Source organism: Tinamus guttatus, unplaced genomic scaffold (assembly GCF_059628265.1).
Source record: "Tinamus guttatus ecotype Peru unplaced genomic scaffold, ASM5962826v1 Tinamus_guttatus_pri_ptg000048l, whole genome shotgun sequence".
NCBI classification, from domain to species: Eukaryota; Metazoa; Chordata; class Aves; order Tinamiformes; family Tinamidae; genus Tinamus; species Tinamus guttatus.
The window spans coordinates 728,446-750,104 of NW_028288582.1; the positions used below are offsets into that span (position 1 = coordinate 728,446).

Sequence of the window (21,659 nt, forward strand, 5' to 3'; positions counted from 1 at the left end):
TTATCACAGAGCTTTTCATTTATTCAAGTCTCTCGTGGAGTTCAGAGGCTTCCCCAGGCACCGGCATCTAGCCAGAAAGAGACCAAGTTGCTAAATCTGCCTTAAAAGCTGAAGGGTCTCTCCTAAGAGGTCTTAGTTTCCCCATCTCCAGGGAATTAACCCCAGGCCTGTGTGTTGGGTCCGATGGGTTTGTACTGGGGCAGAGCCACGCTGAAAAGCGTTGTTTGAAACATGCCCCTAAAACACAGGTGCTGGCACAGTTCTTCTCAGATTTAAAATCCCCCACCAGATTTTAAAACCATTCCCCGAAGTAGCTGGGAAGGCACTTTCCCCTTTTGAGTGCTTATAAAGATAGATGCTCCAGGGGAGGGACAGATTGGCAGCAAATCTGTATCTCAGCAATGTTTCTAAGTGATTTTCTATGTCCTCCGCTAATCCCTGCATTGAGAGTTTGATTAATTTACAGCAGCTCTTTTCATTGAGGAGAGAAAGGGTTTTGATTCATCCCAGTGTCCTGTGGAAATGTTAATGCCAGGTTATATGCTGTTTTTGCAGAATGTTACCAAAGGCGCAAGACACAAAATAGTCATCAGTATCCAAAAGCTAAAAGAGAGACAAAACCTTCTCAAATCTTTAGAAAGGGTAAGTTCTTACAACACTTCTACATTTCTCCTTTTTCAATTGCAACAATAGCCAAGAATTAATCTCGAGGTAGAACACTCTTATTACACGTTTTCCTGGGTACTTTCTGCATGGGAATCTGTTGGGTCGGCCACATCTGAGTGGGGTCTGGAAACAGCTCTGTGCCAGACACAGTTTTTATTTGGGGCTGTGAGCCCTAATGAGTGAGTCTAGTCCAAAGTGCTGCAGAGCAGCACCACATACAAGTCCTGCTGCAGCCCAGCAGCTGAGATTTCCAGCCTGCATCCTGCTTTTTCTGCCTTTTCACGTGTTTTTTTTGGGAGGAAATGGGCAGCAGGGCCTCCAGAGTGCTCCCAGCTCCAGGAAAGGCCAGTGCAGGGAGTGAACCACCCGGCACTTGGGTTGGGCATTTGCTAGAGCTGCATTTGAAAGGAAAAGGTGGCTTTATTTTGGATCCAGGCTCAATATTGTTTGCAAATACCGATTCCTTAAAGTCAAAGAAGTCTGCAAATAAAAAAGAAAGCCCCAAAGCAGAGCATAACCCAACAACTGCACAGTGTTTCCTGCCTGGGCGCTGGTGCTGGGCTGTTTTCACTTCCCGTTTTCCATAGAAAACACCTGAAGTTCTGGCTGTGAGCCAGGCTGGTGGCAGTGCTGTCCCCCAGCCTCTCAGCCATGGTGTGGGAGCCGCTGTGGCCCCTCTGGGCTGGCACAGGTAGGGCAGGAGTGCCCAGGTGAGTGTTTGCAGGGCTGACGTCGTGTTAATCGTGGGGATCGAAGGGCCGTCGGTGGGATCACCGCGGCAGCTGCCTGTGACGGAGCCCACGCCTGCAGCGTGTGCCAGGCGAGATGGTTTGGGTAAGTCACCTTATCTAAGGTGACATCCATCCTCCCTGCACATGCCCTGAGCCAAAGTATCCCCTGGCCAAGAGCCAGGTCCCTGCACAGTTGCCACAGGCCAGCCCTTGGGCAGCAGCTGGTTAATTCCCAGGCATGGGTGGTGTGCCTACCCTTGCAAGGGAAATCCTGTCCGTCCTTCTGAGCCAGACGGGCTCATAAAACCCATCCCTGCTGCTCGTAAGACTTGATCCTATTTGGAGGGTATCACAGAGCAAAGATGCCGCTTGCCCTACACCCTCTCTGAGCTATTTATGTTTATTTATGAACCTCAGAGGTTCCTCTGCTAAAACTGATTGGCAGCAAAATGAGCTCCAAACCGTGACAGTGTCAGGACCTCCTGGAGGCGAGCGAGACAGCACTTGAACTCCTCGGGATGCAAATTTTCACCCCGGTGCAGAGCTTCATTTGCACAGCCTGTTGTAGGGGGCATCTAGGTGCTGTTCCATCACAGCGCTTCAACCCTGGGAGAGCTCCATGGGCAGCCTGTCTTCCCAAAGACAACAAATAGAACCTTCTTGTCCCATAAAAAAAAAAAGCAAAAAGAGCTTAAACTCTGCCAAAGTGGCTGTCATTGAAGCACCAGCAGCACAAACCTGCTGGGAGCGGCTCACCCAACCTCTCGCTATTTGTTATTGCAATATTATATTATATTTAATTGAACTTTCTTCAAACAGCAACTTGCACAGCCTCCCACTAGGGGCTTTTAAATACTTATGTGGTGTGATGCTATTTATTGGTGTTTTCGTTAGCTCACTGCTTCGCTATTTATTTATAATATGGGATTGTACTCAGGGTATGGCAGGAGCTAATAAAGCCATATTTACCTCTGTATATTAATAATAACTATTAAATGCAAGAGACAGCCCACTGGATTGAGCATTCTCCGCTGATGTGTTTTCCAGGCAGTTTCACAGCCTCTCCGGCTTCTCTGCGTAGATTTTGAAATATGGTATTGATTGACTGTCTCAGCGCAGGCATGTAAGCCAAATCCAGCTGACTCAATGAGCCACGTGCACAGTAAAATAAGAGGAGATAAGTGACAGGATCTGCTTTTGACTCCCAGCAGCTCGGTGGGGCAGGTTTGGGTATGGAGCTGTGGACATGTAATGAGAAGACCATGGGGCTCAGAGCTGCCTGTGGGCTGCTTTTCTTGGGAGGTTACGCCTCTGTTTTCCCAAGTTTTTCATCCAATTTCTCCCCTCTCACGCCCCCCCCCCTTTTTTTGAAGCTAAACAAGAGCATATGTGTGACTTGATTTTTTTGGGCAAAGCCTAGCAGCTAAAGATTCCTTCTTTCTTGGAAAGAGCTGCCCCACCCTTCCCACCAGTTAGCAAAGCAGGATTTATCCCCAAAGTGTGATAGTCCCCGGCGACTGACGCCGTGTCACAAGAGGATTTAAGACATCTGAGAGCGAGCTGGGGGTGCAGAAGGAATTAGGGTGAGCCACGATTTCGCTGCCCTGTGCACAGCCCCTGTGTCCACTTTGGGTCTCTTCCTTCGGTGCCCTCTGAGCTCATCCCCAAAAAGCTGCCTCTGACCAAGTGGTGCCTCACGAGCAGTTTGAGCCAGACCGTGCAGCCTGCGGAGCAGCTCTTCACCACGCTGCAGTAAAATCTTGATGTGAGTCTTATCAGCTTTCCCTGAGGCAGGAGGGCCAGGCTGGTTCCTAAGCACAGAAAGAAATGGTTGCTGTCTGCTCAAATAGCAGAGCAGGAGATGGACCCGAGGAGGGCCACCCACCCTTGTCCTCGGAGACAGGATCAGCTCCACGTAAAGGTACTGGACAGTGATGGAGATTCCTCATCCTTCCCCATAACCAGCCTCCCTCCAGCCAAACAAGCCTCCCATGGCCCCTCTATCTTTTATAGCCTGGATTACTCTGCTGCTCCCTCCAACATTTCCAGCAATGCCTGAAAGCTGCATCAGGTGCTGAAAAATCATGACATGGAGCCAAGGACCCGAGGGTTCACCCAGTGACGAATATTGAGGTCTTTTATCTGTTCCTCCTGTGCTCACACCACTGATGTGTGTTTAGGACAGGCCCTCCAGGCACGTTCCGTGCTCAGCAGAGACACAAATCTAATTCTGTTGTTCAAAACTGAAAGAAAACCAGGGCAAATCTTCCAGAGACTCTCAGGTCCTAGCCATGGGGGTTAGTTCAAAGCAGAAGTTAGTTCAAAGCAGGAGTCCCAGTGCCAGGGACTTCTCCTACCTCTGCCTGCAGCCTTCAACCCAGATGGTTTGCAGTCACCTCTTCAGACCATTTTCCTGCTCAGACCTTCACCTTTCTATGCACAATTTCATCTGCTCTTTCTTGGTCATCCTCTCAGGGATGCAGAGTCTTCCTGACCCCCCTTTTCTTCTCAGATATTGTCCAAATGGCCAAAAACATGGGACCTTTTCTGGCTTCAGCCAGCCTTCTCTGGGATCCCAACATTTGAAGGAGCTGCTGGTATCAGTGTCACCTGTTTCCATCTACTACTGTTTGCACTTTGACAGAATGAATTTGCAAAGCCTGCTACAGACAAACCTTTATTTTTCAGCGTTGGTGAATGCTGTCCACACTCTTGTGTCTCCTTTGAAGACCTTGCCTTGTACTAGCATGTCCTGGGGCTCTGCAGTGGTGATCCCAGCACACAGATTTTTGGAGGCACTTTGGGGCAAAGCAGTTTTGCAGGGTCAAGCTTGAAGACAATGCTGGAAATCTATGTTAGAAAGAGTAGCTCAGGTTAGAAAGGGCTCAAATGTCATGAACTGGTGGGGCATCGCAGTGGAAGGAGCAAGAGATGGCTGGTTAGGGCTTTGAAATCTCACTGGATCCATTGCTACTGGATCCACTGCATCTGCAGGAACTGGAGTCTGAACACATCCACTGACAGTCACGTGTGGTGGCTGCAGGGGCTTCACCCCTGAGGCTGCAGCTTTCACCCCGTGGTCTAAGCAAAAGGCTCGGTGAGTTAAACAGGGTTATTGCATACGGACAACAGCAGAGGCCTGGGGCAGGAGCGAGGCCTCGCTGGAGATCGAGGATTCCCAAGGGCTGAGGGTGCCGGCCCGGTTCGCAGCTGCAGAGGTTTCACTGCAAACTCTCTTCTCTCGATTGAATCCGCAGGACATCCTGGAAGGTGGCAACTTGCGCGTCCCGCTGCAGGAGCTCCACCAAATGATCCTCACGCCCATCAAAGCCTACAGCTCCCAGAGCGCCAGCGCGGACGAGCACGGCCGGGACGCGGACGCGCGTCACCCCCCTTCCCTCCTGGGCTCGGACAGCCAAGGCCCCGAGTGCAAGGACTCTGCTGCGGGGGGGCTGCAGCAGCACCACTTGCCGGGGTGCGAGGGCGAGTCCGGAGGGGCCCCGTTGCCCGAGGGAGACCTGCCCGGGCAGTTCACCAGAGTCATGGGGAAAGGTGAGCGCCGGGGCTGGCGTCCGCGCGAGGGACGAGCGCTCCGGAGCAGGGCGCGTTGGGTTCCAAGGGTTCCAAGTGAATAACCCCGGAGGCAGGGATGGAGCAGGGTGTTAAATGCTGCTCAGAGGCTGCTCTGCGTTTTAGTGGCTCTGCTTTGCCTTGCAGCAGTGAGGGGCTGCAGACCTCTAACAGAGCTCGACTTGCTTTGGATGACAGTCAAAAGAGATAGGTCCAAGGTCTCTTTAAGTCCCATTTTAGACACGGGACATCCAGAATGTCCTGCTGCTGTCCCTGGCCTGTCGTAGGGAGCTGTTGCAATGCTTTGCATTGGGCTGAAGCCACTGTCACACTGTCGTGTGTCCCTCCAGGAGGTAAACAGGAGGTACGGGCTGTCTTCACATGCCATGTACAGGGCAGTGCTGGCAATTTTGGGCTAGTTTAAGCACTAGCTTTAGTGTCAGGGACTAAAGCTAGTCCTAACTGCTAGGTGGGATCTGAGGGATAGATGCTTCCTGCATGGAGGGAGATCTCCTTGGTGAAGAGAGGAGGGGAGGCTTGTAATCCGCAGACTGGATGGAGACCTGTCAGTTTGCCGTGAAAAAAATGTCAGTCCTGCCCCCATTTCAGACCCTGCCGCAAACCATATATAAAGAGTCATTTTTCCATATAAAACTGTATGAAAAAAGATGTTTCCTATATACAGATTCAGAGTAACATTTCCGTGCCGGGGAGCCGTGTCCGCTCAGCTCACCCGGGAAAGGCGACGCTGCCCCGCGGGGAGAGGAACTTCCTGCAGCTCCCGGCAGCGCTGCGGGAACAGGAGGGACTCGCGGCCGTCCCCTGCGAATCCATTTGCACTTGCTTTTATGGCATCGGTTCAAAAAGAGGCTAAAGCCCTGCTGTCATCGATAGCTGCGGGAATCCATTTTCGGCGGGGGCAAATTTTGGCCACGGGAGCCGTAGATCTTAGAGGCCGGTCTTCTGCTGACAGCGCCATTTGCACGTTTCGACGGGAAAAGGGAAAGGGGGGCCAGGACCTGCGCTCCTCATTTGCTCGTGTCTAATTTTGATGACTTAAATGGTGTTACTCTGGATTTACACCAGCGTAACAGAGAAGAAAAGCTGTCCCTAAAAATAGAAAGGCACGGCAGGAATTGGGGCAGGGTGTTTTTCCTAGACAAATGACCCATTGATGAGAACATCTCTCAGATAAGTGAAATAGGATGTCCGAAACATTCTTCAAAAACCCCAAAGCCCTGATCCCAGCTCAGTATCCACATTCCTGTTTATTTTTTCTCCTCTTCTTTTCCTTTCTTTCCAGTCTGCACACAACTTTTAGTTTCCAGACCTGATGAAGAGAATATAAGTTCCTACTTACAGCTCATAGACAAGTGTCTAATTCATGAGGTGAGTCGTGACAGATCTTGTAAAACTGTTGTTCTCTCGTCACTTAGAGACTGTTTCCAAAGTGTCTGTTTATGTAAACATTTGTGTTTCTAACACAAATATTTGGGGGGGTATTAATAGTAATTCTCACAGAACAGGGCCGGAGCGGGCTGTGAATCCAATCTGGTGCACAGAAACGCCGCTCCCCCTGTGCTTGCTTAATTGCAACGACGTGGAGCGGGGAAATGCATCTTGCTCGTGACAGGCTGATGAGCAGCTGGATGAAAGAAAATCCCGGGACGAATGTGCATGCGGTTTCTATCAGACAGACCAAACGATCGCCCGGCATTCCTAGGCTCCGTTTCGCAGCACGTGTTCTGTGATTTTGCAACTCGCCTCTTTTTTTTTCTTTTTGGCACATCTGTTTCCGATAACTGCACTCAGCGAGTTGCCGGGGAGGTGACGGAGCCCCGGGCCGTGGGGCAGGTCCCCTCTGCCCGCGAGGGCCGGCGCCGTCCGCCGTGTCCCGCAGCGGTTGCACCGTGAGCTGCTTCACGCGGCCCGGCCGTGTGTCCGGGGCCAGGGGAGGCTCGCAGAACGGCTCACCGGGGCTGCAGCCTTTAAATGCCCACAGTTATTTGTTTATTAAAAAAACCATGCTGTTAAAGCATGAAAAAAATCTCCTCTCGAGAGGACCTGGAGCAATTTGGTGGCATCCGAACTGTGTGGGATGCCAGAGGCAGAGGAGGGAGGCAGATCCCAGCACCCTTGGCCTGCAGGTGAAGCCAGTTGCTCTTTGCAGGGTGTGCAGAGCTCAGCACGTCGATGCGGGGTCAGGCACATGCTTGCAGGTCGGCTGGGATTAAAGTGAAGCAGTTGGACACTGGGTTTTCACCCCAGCACGTTGCCGTCTGCATCGGTTCCTTCGTAATCAACACAAGGAGAGCTCGGTCCCTCGGGGGGCCGAAGGGAGCAGGGGACAATCGTCCCCTGAAATGTCATCATAGAATCACAGAGTGCTCAAGGTTGGAAGGGACCTCTAGAGGTCACCTAGTCCAACCCCCTGCACACACAGGGTCACCTAGAGCACGTGGCACAGGACTGCGTCCAAGCGGGTTTGGAAGATCTCCAGAGAAGGAGACTCCACAACCTCTCTGGGCAGCCTGTTCCAGTGCTCTGGCACCCTCACTATTAAGAAATTTTTCCTTAAGTTCCTGTGGAACTTTTGGTGCTTCAGTTTGTGGCCATTTCCTCTAGTTCTGTCCTCCAGCGGGGAGCCGGGTGTCTCAAGTTAGCGGCTGTGGGCACGTGGTGGTGGCCTGGATGGCCCCAGCGGATCCCGCGCCACGCGGGACACGTGTCCCCTGCGCCGAGTGACCTTCCCCGCTCCCCTGCCGCCACCTCCGGCGCCGCGTGTCAGAGCCAGGAATAGAGCCGAGCTCTCCCGGCCCCGGGTGCCGGTGGCATGGGACAAAGAGGCTGCTCTGCATCCCGAATCACGACGTTTTCCAACCCTGGCGATATTTTCCAGAGCTGCCTGCAGGCGAGAAGCCCATCGGCAGCGCAGGGCAGAGGCAGGTTTTTCCGGAGGCACCTTGGAGCGAGGCTGTGCCGGGCTCAGCGCCGCTGCCTGGGAGCCCTCAGCACCACCCAGAAATCTTTAAAAAACACGAGGGGTTAAAAATCCCCCTGCTCTGCGCACAGGTGCCCTGCTGGCCGGTTGCACGCAGGCCCCTGTGCGCGTCCGTACCTGCTGGCCTGAGAAAATATTCACATTTTCTGGTTTTCTCTCTTTTCCGCAGGCGTTTACAGAGATACAGAAGAAAAGGCTGTTGTCATGGAAACAGCAGGTGCAAAAACTCTTCCGGTCTTTCCCTCGGAAATCCCTCCTGGAGCTGTCAGGCTATCGGCAGCAGAGGAGGTAGGTGCCGCGCGGAGGGGTGCGTTTGTCACCCGCGGTGCCCGGTGACATGGGAGCTGTCCCCGTGCTCGGCTCCCGCTCAGGTTGTCACTGTGCCGAGTGTCACCGGAACGACGGCGGCAGAGCCCAGGGTTGAAGCCTACACAAAGTGCAGAGACTTGGGGACCACAGTCAGAAACCCTTGGTGGGGGTTCATACGAACACCCCGTTTACTCGCCTCCAAGATAATGCCAAATTTCAAATGATCCTGGGAAAAGTTCGGGTTATTTCCAGAGCAGATATTCCATAATCAGCTTGAACAGTAACTTGGGCTGTTTTTTTCATTGCAGTTAGTATATTTCGTTGCAATCTGGTGCAGGTTCTTTTTTTCTCTTCCATTTTTTTTCCTCAAAAAGTACTCTGGAAATGTCTGGGAGTATTGGGAAAGCAAGGAATTAAATTCAAAAGGAATGTAAAAACCACGAGTGCAGAGCTGGAATTTTCCCCAGCGAAATTTAATTAGTTTGGAGATGAAGATCCGGACCGAGTTCTCCGAAGGGAGAGAGTCGAGAGCAAAGGGTTTCCCACGGAGCCATTCGCTTGGGTTGCTCCGAAGCCGGTGCCGGCTCCGGATTCGAGGTGGAGCACCCAGGGGATGCGCTTGTTTTTCCATAGCTGCTTTCGGCAGGAGTGATCCCCGTGGCCGGGCAGTGGGTTGAGCAGCTGCCCCCAGGCCCAGCTCCTGCCGCGGGGCTGCGAGCGGGAGCAGCGTCCGAAGGCAGCGCCGGGGCACACGGGGCTGCTCCGTGTTTCCCCAAGGAAACCGGAGCCGGAGCTTCCGCTTCCTGGGAAGCTGCGGGCGGAGGAGAGCACATGGGCAGCTCTGGGCCCTTCCTCCGCTCGCTTGCAAATGCAACAGCCTCTTACACAGCGGGAACGCAGAGGGAGAGGGAAGAGGTAAAGGCCACAGCTCACCCCAGCAGAACCCTGTCTCGTTCAGCTCCTGCTTGGGTTTTCCTTTTCTTTTTTGGCTCATTTTGTAAGAAAGAGAGGTTTATGTGGCCATTCTGTGCACGTGCACACAGGTGCCTTTCACTCAGCCCCTTATGCCAAAAATTGCTGATTTTGGACTTGCTAAATAACTCACTTGAACCAGATCTAACAGAAGCTGAGGTATACAGGAGAGGGCTATGTGCGTAGAAATTGGGTGCAAACGACTCTTTTAGAAGGGGAGAGAGATGCTTTAAGGCGATGCTATAACTCATAGATGGGAAGAAGAGGGATGCCCAGACCTCTGCCTGCCCTTTCGTGGTGTATGAAGGACCGTCCTCAGTGGGGCAGGAGGGCAGGGGTAAAACCAGCGTCGAGCCGGGGTCCTGCCAGCCCCTTCCCATGGCTGGGGGCTGCGTGGGGGGAAAACTCCGGCCCTGCTCGCGAGGTGGCCGCTGTCACGACCGGAGCTTTTTCCATCCGCCCCCAGCCCGTGTCTCTCCCCTCTCCGCAGCCGAGGCTTCGGCCAGTCGAACTCCCTGCCGACAGCTGGCTCTGCGGGCGCGGGAATGGGCAGGCGGAACCCCCGGCAATTCCAGATCCCCTCGCGCAACCTCCCCACCGCCCGCCTGGGGCTGCTGGGGCCCGGCGGGCTGCTGGGCCCGGCGCAGCGCGGCGCCGCCGCCGGCCCCGCCATCCTCAAGCAGGGCAGACAGGTCAGTGCGCGGCCGCGGGGACGGGGACGGCGGGGAGGGAGGGAATCGCCCCCCGTCGCTGCCATCGGCTCGGAGCCGTTTGCTCCGCTTTCCCCGGCGGGCCGAGCTCGCCTGGAGCCGCTCGCTTATTTATTTTGCTAAGCCAAAGCAGTGAGAGCAGTTTGCAGGCATTTCCTGTTTGCGCTGCAGAGGGGTACGGAAAAGGGAGCGGGGAGGAAGGAGGGCGCGCGGTGCCGGAGGGCTTGGGACGAGGGGGGCGAGGCGAGGGCCCGGCGCGGCCGCCGCTCGTCCCAGCGCCGCGTGCTCCTTCCCTTTGCAGAACCTCTGGTTCGCCAACCCCGGCGGCAGCAACAGCATGCCCAGCCGGAGCCACAGCTCGGTGCAGAGGACGCGCTCGCTGCCCGTGCACACCTCCCCGCAGACCATGCTCATGTTCCAGCAGCCAGGTAGGAGGGCGCCCGCCCCGGCCTTGGGCTCCTCGCGCGGGCCCCGCTCTGCGATCGGCGGCGCTGGCGGCGCCCGCGGGCTGCGCTGGCGCCCGGCCAGGCCCCGCGCGCTCGGGCTGTCGCAATCCAGGCGGGATATTTTTTGACGCTAGTCAGATTACTGGGTTGATTCAGCTGGAGACATCGCTGGAAGGATTTTGACCCTATATATAACATCCCGACTGTGCTAGTGCCTTACATAGCTTCCTTCTGGGAGGCTTTATGTTACCCGGGGAGCGCTGCAGCTCTTCGATCACCTTTTTTGTTTGTGCATGGGCTGGAAGAGCCGGTGGGGAGGAAGTGACTTCATAGGCTGGAGGGAAATTCTGTTTGCAGCGCGTTCGGAGGCAAATCCTGCCGTTTTGGTGCTTCCTGCTGCTGGGCCAAACACCTCCAAAACGCTCCCGGGCATTGGAGCATCCCGTGATCTGGGGGAGTTTCTGGCTGCGCCTGGACCCTGCAGAGTGACCTTGCTCCCCTCGGGGGTGTTTGTGCTTGTTTGCTCTGCACAGCTCTTCATTAGCCTCTTGCACGTGGCTCTTCTTACCTGGTGCTTATTGCAACACCTTGCACTGGAGGACAGGGAGCCAATAAACAACATCTCATTCGTAAGCCACCACCAGGGCTTCAGCTTGGCCGTTCCCTTTGCTCTGTGTGTCCTGTCTGCAGCGTTTTACCTGGCAAATTTAGGTGGCAAATACCTTTTATTGACTGAAAGCCAAGAAAAGTCAACTTTTGTTGGCTAAACAGCATCGCAGGGACACGATTCTGCAGTTGCTGCAGGAGCTCCTTTCCCCCGTCCTGCTCTCTTTAGGGTATATTTTAGATGCCCATCCACTAAATCACTAGTGCAAGTATTAACTACAGTCTGGGAGCCTTGGGGCCTTGGCCTTGTCCCCAAAAGCTCCTCGGGGACGTGGCACCTTGACCTTCCTATCTCAGGGTGGTCTCCCTTGAGGGTGGAGCAAGACGTGGACCCCAAAGTATGAAATCCCCGGGGGAGCTTTCGTGCTCTTTGGCACTTCTGCAAGCAATCCCTGCCTAAAGCCTAAAGAGGAAACCCTAAACCCTGCCTAATCCCCAAAGAGGAAGCCTTAATGGCTCTGCCGAAATCCAAAATCCAGCGCAGGGAGCGAGGGAGAATCCGTTCATGGCACCGCGCGCAGCAGCAGCTTCCTGCCTGCCCGGGGACGTGTGCGCTTTGGCTCCACACGTGTGGGCTATTTAAAACCAGGACCAAAACGGGTTGTCCCAGGGGCTGAAATATCACCTGGAGCAGGGATGCGGATCGGTTACCACGCCGGAGGTATTTAAGGAAATGCTGGGGGGCTTTTTGGTTCCGCACGGATTGAGCCCACATTCAAATGCCGATTGGGAGAGCGGGAGGAGCGGAGCAGAGCGCGTGGGGGCCCTTCCTGCAGCCGCGTCCCGGAGCACGGAGGGGCTGCGGGAAGGGGCTGCCTCCCCCTGCAACCTCCCTTGTGCCTTGGGAAGAGGCAGCGTTGGGAAGAGGCAGCGTTGGGAAGAGGCGGCGGGGCCGGGTTGCGCCGCAGCGGCCGAGCGCGGTCTGTGCTGCCCTCGCACGGCGCAGCGCGGCGGCGGCGCCCGCACTGCAGCCGCCTGCAGGAACGGCGGCTCCGGCAGGGAAACATGCGGAGCAGGGAACATCGGGAACGTCTCCGAGCAGGGAAAGGGAGCGTCTCCCAGCAGGGAAAGAGAGCATCTTCCTGCAGGGAAAAGGAGCATCTCCTAGCAGGGAACATCGGGAACATCTCCGAGCCGGGAAAGGGAGCATCTCCCAGCAGGGAAAGGGAGCATCTCCGAGCAGGGAAAGGGAGCATCTCTGAGCAGAGAAAAGGAGCATCTTCCTGCAGGGAAAAGGAGCATCTTCAAGCAGGGAAAGGGAGCATCTCCCAGCAGGGAAAAGGAGCATCTCCGAGCAGGGAACATCGGGAACATCTCCAAGCAGGGAAAGGGAGCATCTTCCTGCAGGGAAAGGGAGCGTCTCTGGGCAGGGACCGTGACCCTCCTCCCGGTCACCCGGCCGCCGGGCTCCGCAGAGGGGACTCTGCCTGCCCTGCGCTGCCGCCCGCGCGCGCTGCCGGGGTCAGCCCTTCCCCGGGACGCGGTGTCAGAACCTGCCGCTCCGTCCGCGCTGCCCCCGTCCGCCCCGTGTCGCTGGGAGCTGCTCCAGCAGGAGCCCCGCGGGGTTTTCCCAACCCTCTCCTGCCCGAGGCGCCCACCAGGGCACGGGGTGGGCTCAGCAGGGCCGTGGGGCCGGCCTGGGCCGTCCAGCCCGTTTTGGCTTCACACGTGAGGCTGCCCCTGCCCTTTGGGCCGTGCCAAAGGGCCGAGTCTCCGGGGAGCGGGAAGGGCCGAGCAGGCGGCGCCGCTGACCCACGCGTCTCTCCCCTGCAGAGTTCCCGGTGCCGGTGACGGAGCCCGACATCAACAACAGGCTGGAGTCCCTGTGCCTGAGCATGACGGAGCACGCGCTCAGCGGTGAGCACTCCCTCCTCCTCGGGCTCTTCCAGCACGTCCGCGCGGCCGAGCCCCCCTGCTCCGCGGCCCCCAAGCCCTGGGACGGCCTGTGGCTCTGAGCCCACGGCCCCCGCGCCGGCACCGGCCCCGCTGCTTCGGCAGCGGCTCCCTGCTCGGGGCAGCCCACGAGTCTCCTCATAGTCACCCCGGCCGCCCCCGGGGGCTCCACGTCATGTATTGACCCTTCTGCGTGCGGCGCCCCGGGATAACCCGGCGAGGGAGCCGGGAGCGGCGCCGGGCACAGCCGGCGCGGGGACGCTGCTCCCGGGGACGCTGCTCCCGGCGGCACCGGGGCGCTCGGCGAGGTCCACGTCATCCCCGGGGCCATGGCCCCCAAGAGCCTCTCCAAACCGGTCATGCTCAAAATAGCTCCAGAGAGACGAGAAATAAACCTGCAAAACAGCAACCCACAACCGAGCGTAACCGCCCTGTCTGTTTTCAGTCTCGGGAGGCCGAGGCGAGGGGCGCGCGGGGCAGGGCCGTGAGGGCAGCGCCGCCTTCGGCCTCTGCTCCCGGCGCCTTCGGGCGGCTCCGGCGATGCCGAAATGGTGTTGGGAGCCGAAATGGTGTTGGGAGCCGCTCCGGGAAGACGTCCCGGTGCCGGGAGGGCAGGGAGCTGCCTGCACCAGCCTGGGGCCGGGCAGGGAGGGACCCCCCTGGAGCCGCCGCGCTCGGTTCTGCCTCCGTCCAGAGCAGGAGGAGGGTTTCCCACCGCTGCAGGAGCCCGGAGGAGGGAAACGTCCCCAGTCTGCAGGGCTCCGAGCTCGGGATGCGGCTCCCGCGTGGCCCCGCGGATCCCCCACGTTCCCGGAACGGGGGTTCCGGAGCTCGGGGCCGGGCGCCTGCGCCGCTCCCGGCGCCTCCTAACTGTGCGTTCCCTCCCCACCACCCTCCCCTTTGCAGATGGCGTCGACCGAACGTCCACGATCTAGGAGGCGACGGCAGCAGCGCGGCCGGGGAGCGACTGCGGCGCGGGCTCCGCCGGGGCGGCCGCGCGCTGGCAACGTGTCCGTTCGTTTGTCCTTGTGAACATATCATTAGACTTGGAGTTTGTGTTGTCATTTCTCACATCCATGCTGGCTGGGGCGCGGGGTGGGAGGGGGGCAAAAAAAAAAAAAAAATACAAAAACAAAAAGCGCGGGGAGGGCAGCGGAAGCGCTGGCGGATGCGCTGCGGGCAAACGCTGTTTGTGACCGCGGGGCGCCGGGTCCGGCCTCGGCGTTTGCCAGAAACAGAGGAAAACGCCTTTTCGGTGTGCCTAAAAAAATCTCCGTATTTCGCGGCGCTCGTAGCGGTGTCAAGAAAGGGCCAGAAAAAGCCAAGCGAAAGCCCTTGGTGGGGCAGCGAGGGCGGGTTGGACGTGGCGGTGCCGGAGAGCAGGTCGGAGCAGGTGCCGGGTCGCGGAGGAGGTGCCGGAGCGCCGAGCGCGGCCGCGGGGGCTGCGGGGCCCGCGGCTCCCTCGGGCGGCGGCGGGAGGAGCCGGAGGGGATGCGGGGAGCGAGGCGGGAGCGCGACGGGAGCTGCGGCGGGACGCGGAGCGGCAGGTCCCACTTATTCCTTTGCTGGACAGAGAAACGGGTCGTCCGAGCGCTAGCGCCGCAGTCTGGGATGCGGGACACACTCGGTTGCTGCGGCTGGGCTCCGTGCTGGTGTCCGTTCTTCACCACCCAAACGCTTCTTTCTTCTCTTTTTTGAGTTCTTTTCTTTCCTCGAAGCTTCTTTCCCATCGACGGCGTCTCGGTTCATCACGGCTTGGTTGCGTTTGCTGTTCCTTGTTCTGAAGGGAGGAAGAGGCTGCGGTCACATTCGGGAAGGCCCCTGGCTCTGCCCCGGCCTGTGCTGCGGGCAGGTCGCAGAGCTCCGCCAAAACGGAAAGAAAAAGGAAAAAAAGGAAAAAAAATTGAACCCTAAAATAGAACAAAAAATATTTATATATATATATATAAAAGGAAAAAAGCAGTTGCATGAATGAGGCTGTAAAGTCGAGTATTTAGTAATAAAGCGGCAGTGCCTTTCATTTTTGTATTTACCCATTTCCCTGAAGTTGGGCAGCGCCGGTGCCGCCGGGGGTGACGTCCCGGCACGGCCGCGTCGCTCCCTGCCCTGCCCGGCCCTTTCTGTTCTGTTCTGCTCCCGCCCTCGCGCCCGGCGGCGCCGCGAGCTCCTCCAGGGACGTCGCTCGCTGCCCTCGCGCGGGAGGTTTCACTGGTGCTGTTGTTACCCGGCCCCGGCGGCGGCGGCTACACAAGTGTCCTTGGCTGCGCCCGCGCCGGCCGCGTTGGATCTTGGCTGTGGCCAGTCCCGGTGCCGAGTGGGGGCGGCTCACGGTGGCCTCGCCGCTCGGTTTGGCCTCACTTAGCCCGGCTCAGCTCGGCCCAGCTCGGCTCTGTTTGTCTCAGCTCAGCCTAGCTGGGCTTGACTCTGTGTGTCTTGGCGTGGCGAGCCCAGCCCAGCCCGGCTCAGCTTGGCCTGGTTGACTCAATGCATCCTGATTCGGCTCAGCTCAGCCCAGCCTGGCTTGACCTGGCTCAGCTTGGCTTGACCTGGCTCAGCTTGGCTCAGTTGACTCAACTCAACATGTCCTGGCTCAGCCCAGCCCAGCTCAGCTTGGGTCAGTTGACTCCACTCAACACGTCCTGGTTCGGCTCAGCTCAGCCCAGCTCAGCTTGGCTCAGTTGACTCGACTCAACATGTCCTGGTTCAGCTCAGCTCAGCTCAGCTCAGCTCAGCCCAGCTTGGCTCAGTTGACTCGACTCAACGTGTCCTGGTTCAGCTCAGCTCAGCTCAGCCCAGCTTGGCTCAGTTGACTCGACTCAATGTGTCCTGGTTCGGCTCAGCTCAGCTCACCCCAGCTCAGCTTGGCTCAACCCGGCTCAACCAGCTCAGCCTGACTTGGTTCAGCTGGGCCTGGCGTGGCCGAGTTCAGCTCGGCTCAGCTCCACCCGGCTCGGCTCGGTCCAGCCCAGCTCAGCCCCGTTTGTCCCAGCTCAGCCCAGCTCAGTTGACTCAACCCAGCGCGTCCCGGCCCGGCTTGGCCCGACTCCCCCGCGCTCGGCCCGTCCCGCGCGGCGCTCGCGACGCTGAGGAAGCCCCCGCGTTTCCTTTGAGGCGTCGCGGCGGGGCCCGCGCGCGCACCCGGCCCCAAGGAAGAGCCAAAACTGTGATGTCCGTCCCCGAGCGGCGCCGCGCGGCCGGGGCGGCGGCGGGAGCGATTCCCGGCCCGGGTTGAGGCTTCCTGAATGTGCCTGAGGAAAAGTCGATCCTGCAGAAGTCTAATTTGCACACAGCTAGGAGAACACTAAAGTTGATTTTATACAAGTCATCAGAGTTTGCAAAGTGAGTTTTATTTTTTGTATTCCTTTATCTTTACTTAAAGGTGAATGTGTATTCCTCTGGGAGGAATAGGACGAAAAAAAAATAAGAAAAAAATAAAAAACACACACACACACAAAAAAAACAAACAGGAATGTTAATAATGTTAAACAGAATACTTCCTCCCTTATTAATATATAACCCTGATGTATTTATGCATATTGTAAGCTTACTTTAAAGAGCTTTGAATTCTCTTCTGTTGCATGCCGTTTCCGGGCAGACTTTTATTGTACATGCATGCCTCTAGTCCTGTTTTTTTGGGTTTTTTTCTTCCTTTTATTTTCCTCTGTACAAAGTTAGTGCACAAAGAAATATTTTTGCCTAGTTAATGTTGCCGAGCAATGCCTATTTTTTAAATTTGTCATATATGGAAATAGCATGTTTGTTACATGTAAAAGCTTCCCCGATATAAAGACACACTAATGTTTGGAGATGCCGGTCTTTGCAAGTGTACAGTTTTCAAATGTTGTTACCAGTGAAACACCCTCGTGATTTAAACTTGCTACACTGTATTTATTACTCATTTCCTCCCATGTAACTACGAGTCATGGCTATATTTCATATCAACGTTATATTGAAAGTGAAGGGAGATGATTAATACAAGGTTTTGTAACACTGGGGTGTGTTGCCTTTTTCTTTCCCTCTCTCTGGCAGCCGGTCACTTAAAAAGAGGTAAATGGACAAATAAAGAATAGGGGGCAGAGGGAGCAGCAGGGATTGCAGGAGAGGGGGGCTCCCTTCAGCGGAGCCCGGGGCCGGAGCGCTCCAAACCGGGGCCCGACCCGGCCCGCCGAGCTCCCCTGCTTGGGTTTTAATGGGGGAAGAAGGGCTGAACCTGGGGTAAAAAGGCAGATTTCCAGCCCAAGCCGGCTCCGTGCCAGGCTTTTCCCTACTTTTCTCCCTACTTTCGGGCCTTGGGCTTCTGTCCGTGCCCTTTGCTCACGTGTCCCCGAGCTGCTCCTCATCCACCAAGGCCACCGGCCGCCTTGCCCTGGCTTTTCCCACTGGCTTTGGAGCGGATCCTTGGAAGGGGGGGGGGGTAGGGAATATCCCAGAGTGGAAAATGGGAGCTAGACGGGCTAAGGGGAAAGGGTTAAATAAAGAGATGGGTGAGAGGTGAAAGTCCCTGCCCTCGGGATGAGCCAGGGAGCTCAGGCGGCCGCCCAGCCTGTGCTGAGGGATTTCCCACCGTTTGCTGCCTTTGCTTTTACATAGATAAATGTGTATATATATATGTAATATGTGTGTGTGTGCGTGTGTGTGCAGACACGCACACGTGTTGGGAGGGAGAGCGGATCCCCTGCTGATCCCAGGAGCTCCCGGCTATGGAGCGAGAGCCGGGCCGGGCACGGCAGAGGGAGCCACAGACCGCGCGGCCCCGGCCGGCGGCGGAGCCGGGAGCAGCGTCGAGGCCTTCGTCCCGCCGCGCTGGGAACGTTTCCTAATGATCCCCAGGAAGAAACCAGCCTGTGCAGTCCCTCCCCTTTACGTCCTCGCGGGTCCCGGTGATCCAGCGGTTCCTCGCGAACCAGAGGTGACCACGGCCACTCGCAGCGTGCGCAGGAGTGGGTGACGCAGGGATGGATGCGCTAGGCCTACCCTGCTTGGCACCTACCGGGATTTGAGTTAAAAGGCAAAGAAACCAGGAATTTGGTCCCCAAAAGCCTCTGTGTTTCCACAGGACCCTCCACGCTGGCTCTGCTGCGGATCTGGGATGTGCCGGGCCGTGGTGTTTCCCTGCTGGGGACGGGGTGCGAGGGGGAGGCCCCGGGTCCGGGCTGGGACGCGCAGGACGGAGCCTGCAGCTCCATGGGCGCACGCAGGGACCAGCCTCTCCGAACGGGAGCAGTGGGACAGGCACCCGCGCGCGGAGCAATTCCCTGTCTCCAACACCTGCTCCCTCTGCATCCCGCTCCTTTCGGGTGGCTTTCCCTGGGGAAAGGAGGCTGCGGAAGGGAATTTATCCCGGAGGGACCCCCGGGCCATGACACGAGCAGGGCCATGACGCTCATCCTGCCAGGAGGAGCAGGGGCACGAGGCGGCCGTGCCGGAGCACAGGGACCGGCTCCCCTGCCACAACCCAGAGCCAAAATGTGACGGAAGCAGCAGAGGCTGCGCCAGGAATCACCTGTACGAGGCCCAGGGGCCACCACAGCAGAGGCCGCATCCGGGTGACGCTTCAGAGACCCGGACTCGCCGGGTCCATGACCCGCTTTGGTTCTCACACAGGGCTGGGGTCTCGGCTCTGCCCTCCGCTTTTTAAGCTGCAAACGCTCTCCAGCTCCATGACAGGCGGGAGAGCTGAGGATTTTTCCACAGTGTTTGCAGAGATCTCCACGTGATCACAGATCCAGGGAGGCTCCTCTAAAATCCCACACCTAGAAAAACCGCCGGGAATAGCCAGTTTCTTGCAGAAATGCCTGTTTAGACAGAGAGGCCGTTTCCCACCCCGGTCACCACTTTAATATACAACCATGAGAAACAGAAGCAGCTTCATGACAAGGGAAAAAAAATCCTTCCGGGGGTTCCCACGAGATTCTTTCCAAACAGGGCTGGGAAGAACATGCAGGGCTGGAGGGAGCTTTTGTTCCTCGCTCCGTGTCTGACTACCAGAGGTCACGCACAAAAACGCAGGGCAGCGGCTGCCCCGGCCTCGCCTGCCTTCCCGACCGGCTCCGGGTGCCTTTTCCCACCCCAGCTACCTGCATCCCACGGGAGCAGCGGCGCCTCCCGCCTCGCACCTCTGTCCTGCTTGACAGAGGGACCTGGCAGCAGCGGGAGCAGCATCTCCCCTGCAGCACAAAGCGTGACGGGAGCCAGGAAGGCTCCCTGTGCACAAGGGGACCACCAGCCTTCATCACAGAACCACAGGATGGCTGAGGTTGGCAGGGACCTCTAGGGATCACCCAGTCCAGCCCCTGCTCCAGCAGGGACACCCAGAGCAGGGGCACAGGGCGGCATCCAGGCGGGTTGGAAGATCTCCAGAGAAGGAGCCTCCACAGCCTCTCTGGGCAGCCTGTGCCAGGGCTCTGGCACCCTCACAGCAAAGAAGCTCTTCCTCACATGGAGATGGAACCTCCTGGGTTTCAACTTGCCCCCGTTACCCCTTGTCCTGTCACTGTTCCTCTCAATCTTCTCCTCTCCAGGCTGAACAGGCCCTGCTCACTCAGTCCTTCCGCATACGATAGATGCTCCAGTCCCTTCATCATCTTTGTGGTCCTGCGCTGGCCCCTCTCTAGCAGCTCCCTCTTGTCCTGGGGACCCAGAACTGCCCCCAGTGCTCCAGGTGCCTCCCCAGAGCTGAGCAGAGGGGCAGGATCCCCTCCCTGGCCCTGCTGGCAACGCTCCTGATGCAGCCAGGAGCCCATTGGCCTCCTTGGCCACGAGGGCACGTTGCTGCCTCACGGGTACCTTGTTGTCAACCAGGACTCCCAAATCCCTCTCCCTTGATGCTGGCAGCTGAGAAGAGGGAGATTCACAGATGCTCCGAACCAGCCACTGCTTCCATCTTCCTTGTGTCCAGATACGTTTTCTGAAGGCTCCTCCGGCAATAAAAAATCCTGCTGGATGGAGGACACTTTGGGGTTTTTTTGCGATAAATGGAGACCCACCTGGGGACAACGCTGACACCAGGAGCCCGAGAGGACGCCTCAGCACAGGGCCAAGCAGCCCCTGGCCCAGGGACAACCCTGAGCACAGGGGCATTGGCCACAACAGGGCCACGCGAGCCGACAAGGACGCTGCCACTCCGAGGGGTAACACTGCCTTTAATGTGTCACAGACAGCGACTCCACGCGCCACGGGGCAGCTGCAGGTGCTACACACACACACACACCGGCTGCAGACAAAGCTCATGGCTTTGATCAATACTGAAGTTCCAAAAAAAAAATATGCACCAAACAGCAACAGCAAAAAATGTGAACAAAATCCAAGGCCACAAGTAGAGAGAGGTATGTTTTAAGGAGTACAGGTCACAGAAATAAAAACTGGTGGTGGTGCAATGTGAACTTTATCCTGAATGAAGATAAGTGGTTAAAATGCAACCTTTTCGTTACCTCCGGAGCAAGACAGCATTTTATGGAGAATTAACAGTTTCAAATGACTAAAGCAGCAGACAAACAAACATCAGTGGGTGCCTCTTTGGTCCTCAAGTTCTCCTTCCAACTCTTGAGCTAAAAAGAGAGAAAGTTTTACTCTGAACTTCAGACAAGGGTGATTTTAAGGCTTTTTAGCTGGACATTTGAAACAGATACGGAACACAAAACGGGCAATATCTGCCTTCAATTGCTTAAAGAAAACAAAATCCAGAGAGTTGGTGTATTTTATAAACGTGCAACACTGCAGCTTGGTTGTGCCAGCAGAGAAATGGTTTTACAGCACCTTGCAAATACAGAATCAAGGATACAGGATATTGCAAAGGATTTTTTTTTTTCCTAATAATACTGTGATGGTCTTCAAAGTAAGGTTGGTATCATGAAATACATGAGGTTATTGGCAAAAAGAAGAGTGGGTAGATACAAGAATAAATAGAGATGGGGTTTTTTTAAGCCTTTCTTGAAATTTGTACTGTTTAAAGCTCTTTAGGCTTGATTAAAATTTAGCTTGGCATAATGCTTGCTTTGTTTCCAGCAAAAAGAAGGAAAAAAAAAGAAAAAAGAAGCCTGAATGTGTAAGATTAGGAGTTGCCTTTTAGGTTAGAATAGAAAAACATCTTGGATTCATAGTCAGCAAATCCATCAGTGCAGATACGTGCACAGGAACAGGCTCTGCGGCCATCTGACACGCTGGATGACATTTCATTTTTTAAGTTAGTTTGAGTACTTAGTACTAAGTTTGAGAAGGGTGGTTTTCATTTGTGGATCATATTTTCCCAATTAAGAGTTACAAAACACTCATTAAAATCGTAATAAATTATAAGAAGTTGAGCCAAGTCCAGTGGACTGAAGCTTTCTGTACCAACACTGCCACATACAGAGGTTGCCACATACACACAAAAATGTGGCCTAATTCATTTTGATGGCCCTGGAAATATTTTCCTCAATTGTTCTTATGAAATAAGTTGTTGTCATCTCAGATTACCTTGCCCTGGAATGACCTGACAACATTTCGTGTTCAAGATTTCAGCGCCCACCTTTGATCCAATGTTTAAGAGATGCAAATCTTGAAATGTTTGAAGAGAAATCCTTGTTTTCAAAATAGTAGACTAGTTTTAGCTACTCAGTCTAAAAAACCCATGGAAATCTGAGGAGAATGACATATAAAAATCATTAAAAAAAAACATTAAACCTCTTTAGCTTAATTTCTTTGCAGACATAGACTC

The 21,659-nt window shown here is 55.9% G+C and overlaps 1 protein-coding gene across 3 annotated transcripts in view; it reads left to right on the top strand.

Moving 5' to 3' along the window:
- The window catches only part of SAMD4A (sterile alpha motif domain containing 4A), an 85,825-nt gene extending 71,810 nt beyond the window's left edge, over positions 1-14,015 (top strand). For 2 of the 3 annotated variants that reach the window (XM_088539020.1, XM_088539025.1), the window contains 8 exons: positions 556-642; positions 4,655-4,949; positions 6,271-6,356; positions 8,138-8,256; positions 9,740-9,941; positions 10,261-10,387; positions 12,845-12,928; positions 13,871-14,015. In XM_088539020.1, coding sequence (XP_088395146.1) covers positions 556-642; positions 4,655-4,949; positions 6,271-6,356; positions 8,138-8,256; positions 9,740-9,941; positions 10,261-10,387; positions 12,845-12,928; positions 13,871-13,899 — 1,029 coding nt within the window. In that variant the 3' untranslated portion in view covers positions 13,900-14,015. Of the gene's footprint in view, positions 1-555; positions 643-4,654; positions 4,950-6,270; positions 6,357-8,137; positions 8,257-9,739; positions 9,942-10,260; positions 10,388-12,844; positions 13,027-13,870 lie in introns of those variants that run through there. The other variant, XM_088539013.1, reaches the window with a different exon arrangement.
- The last annotated feature ends 7,644 nt before the right edge of the window (positions 14,016-21,659 follow it).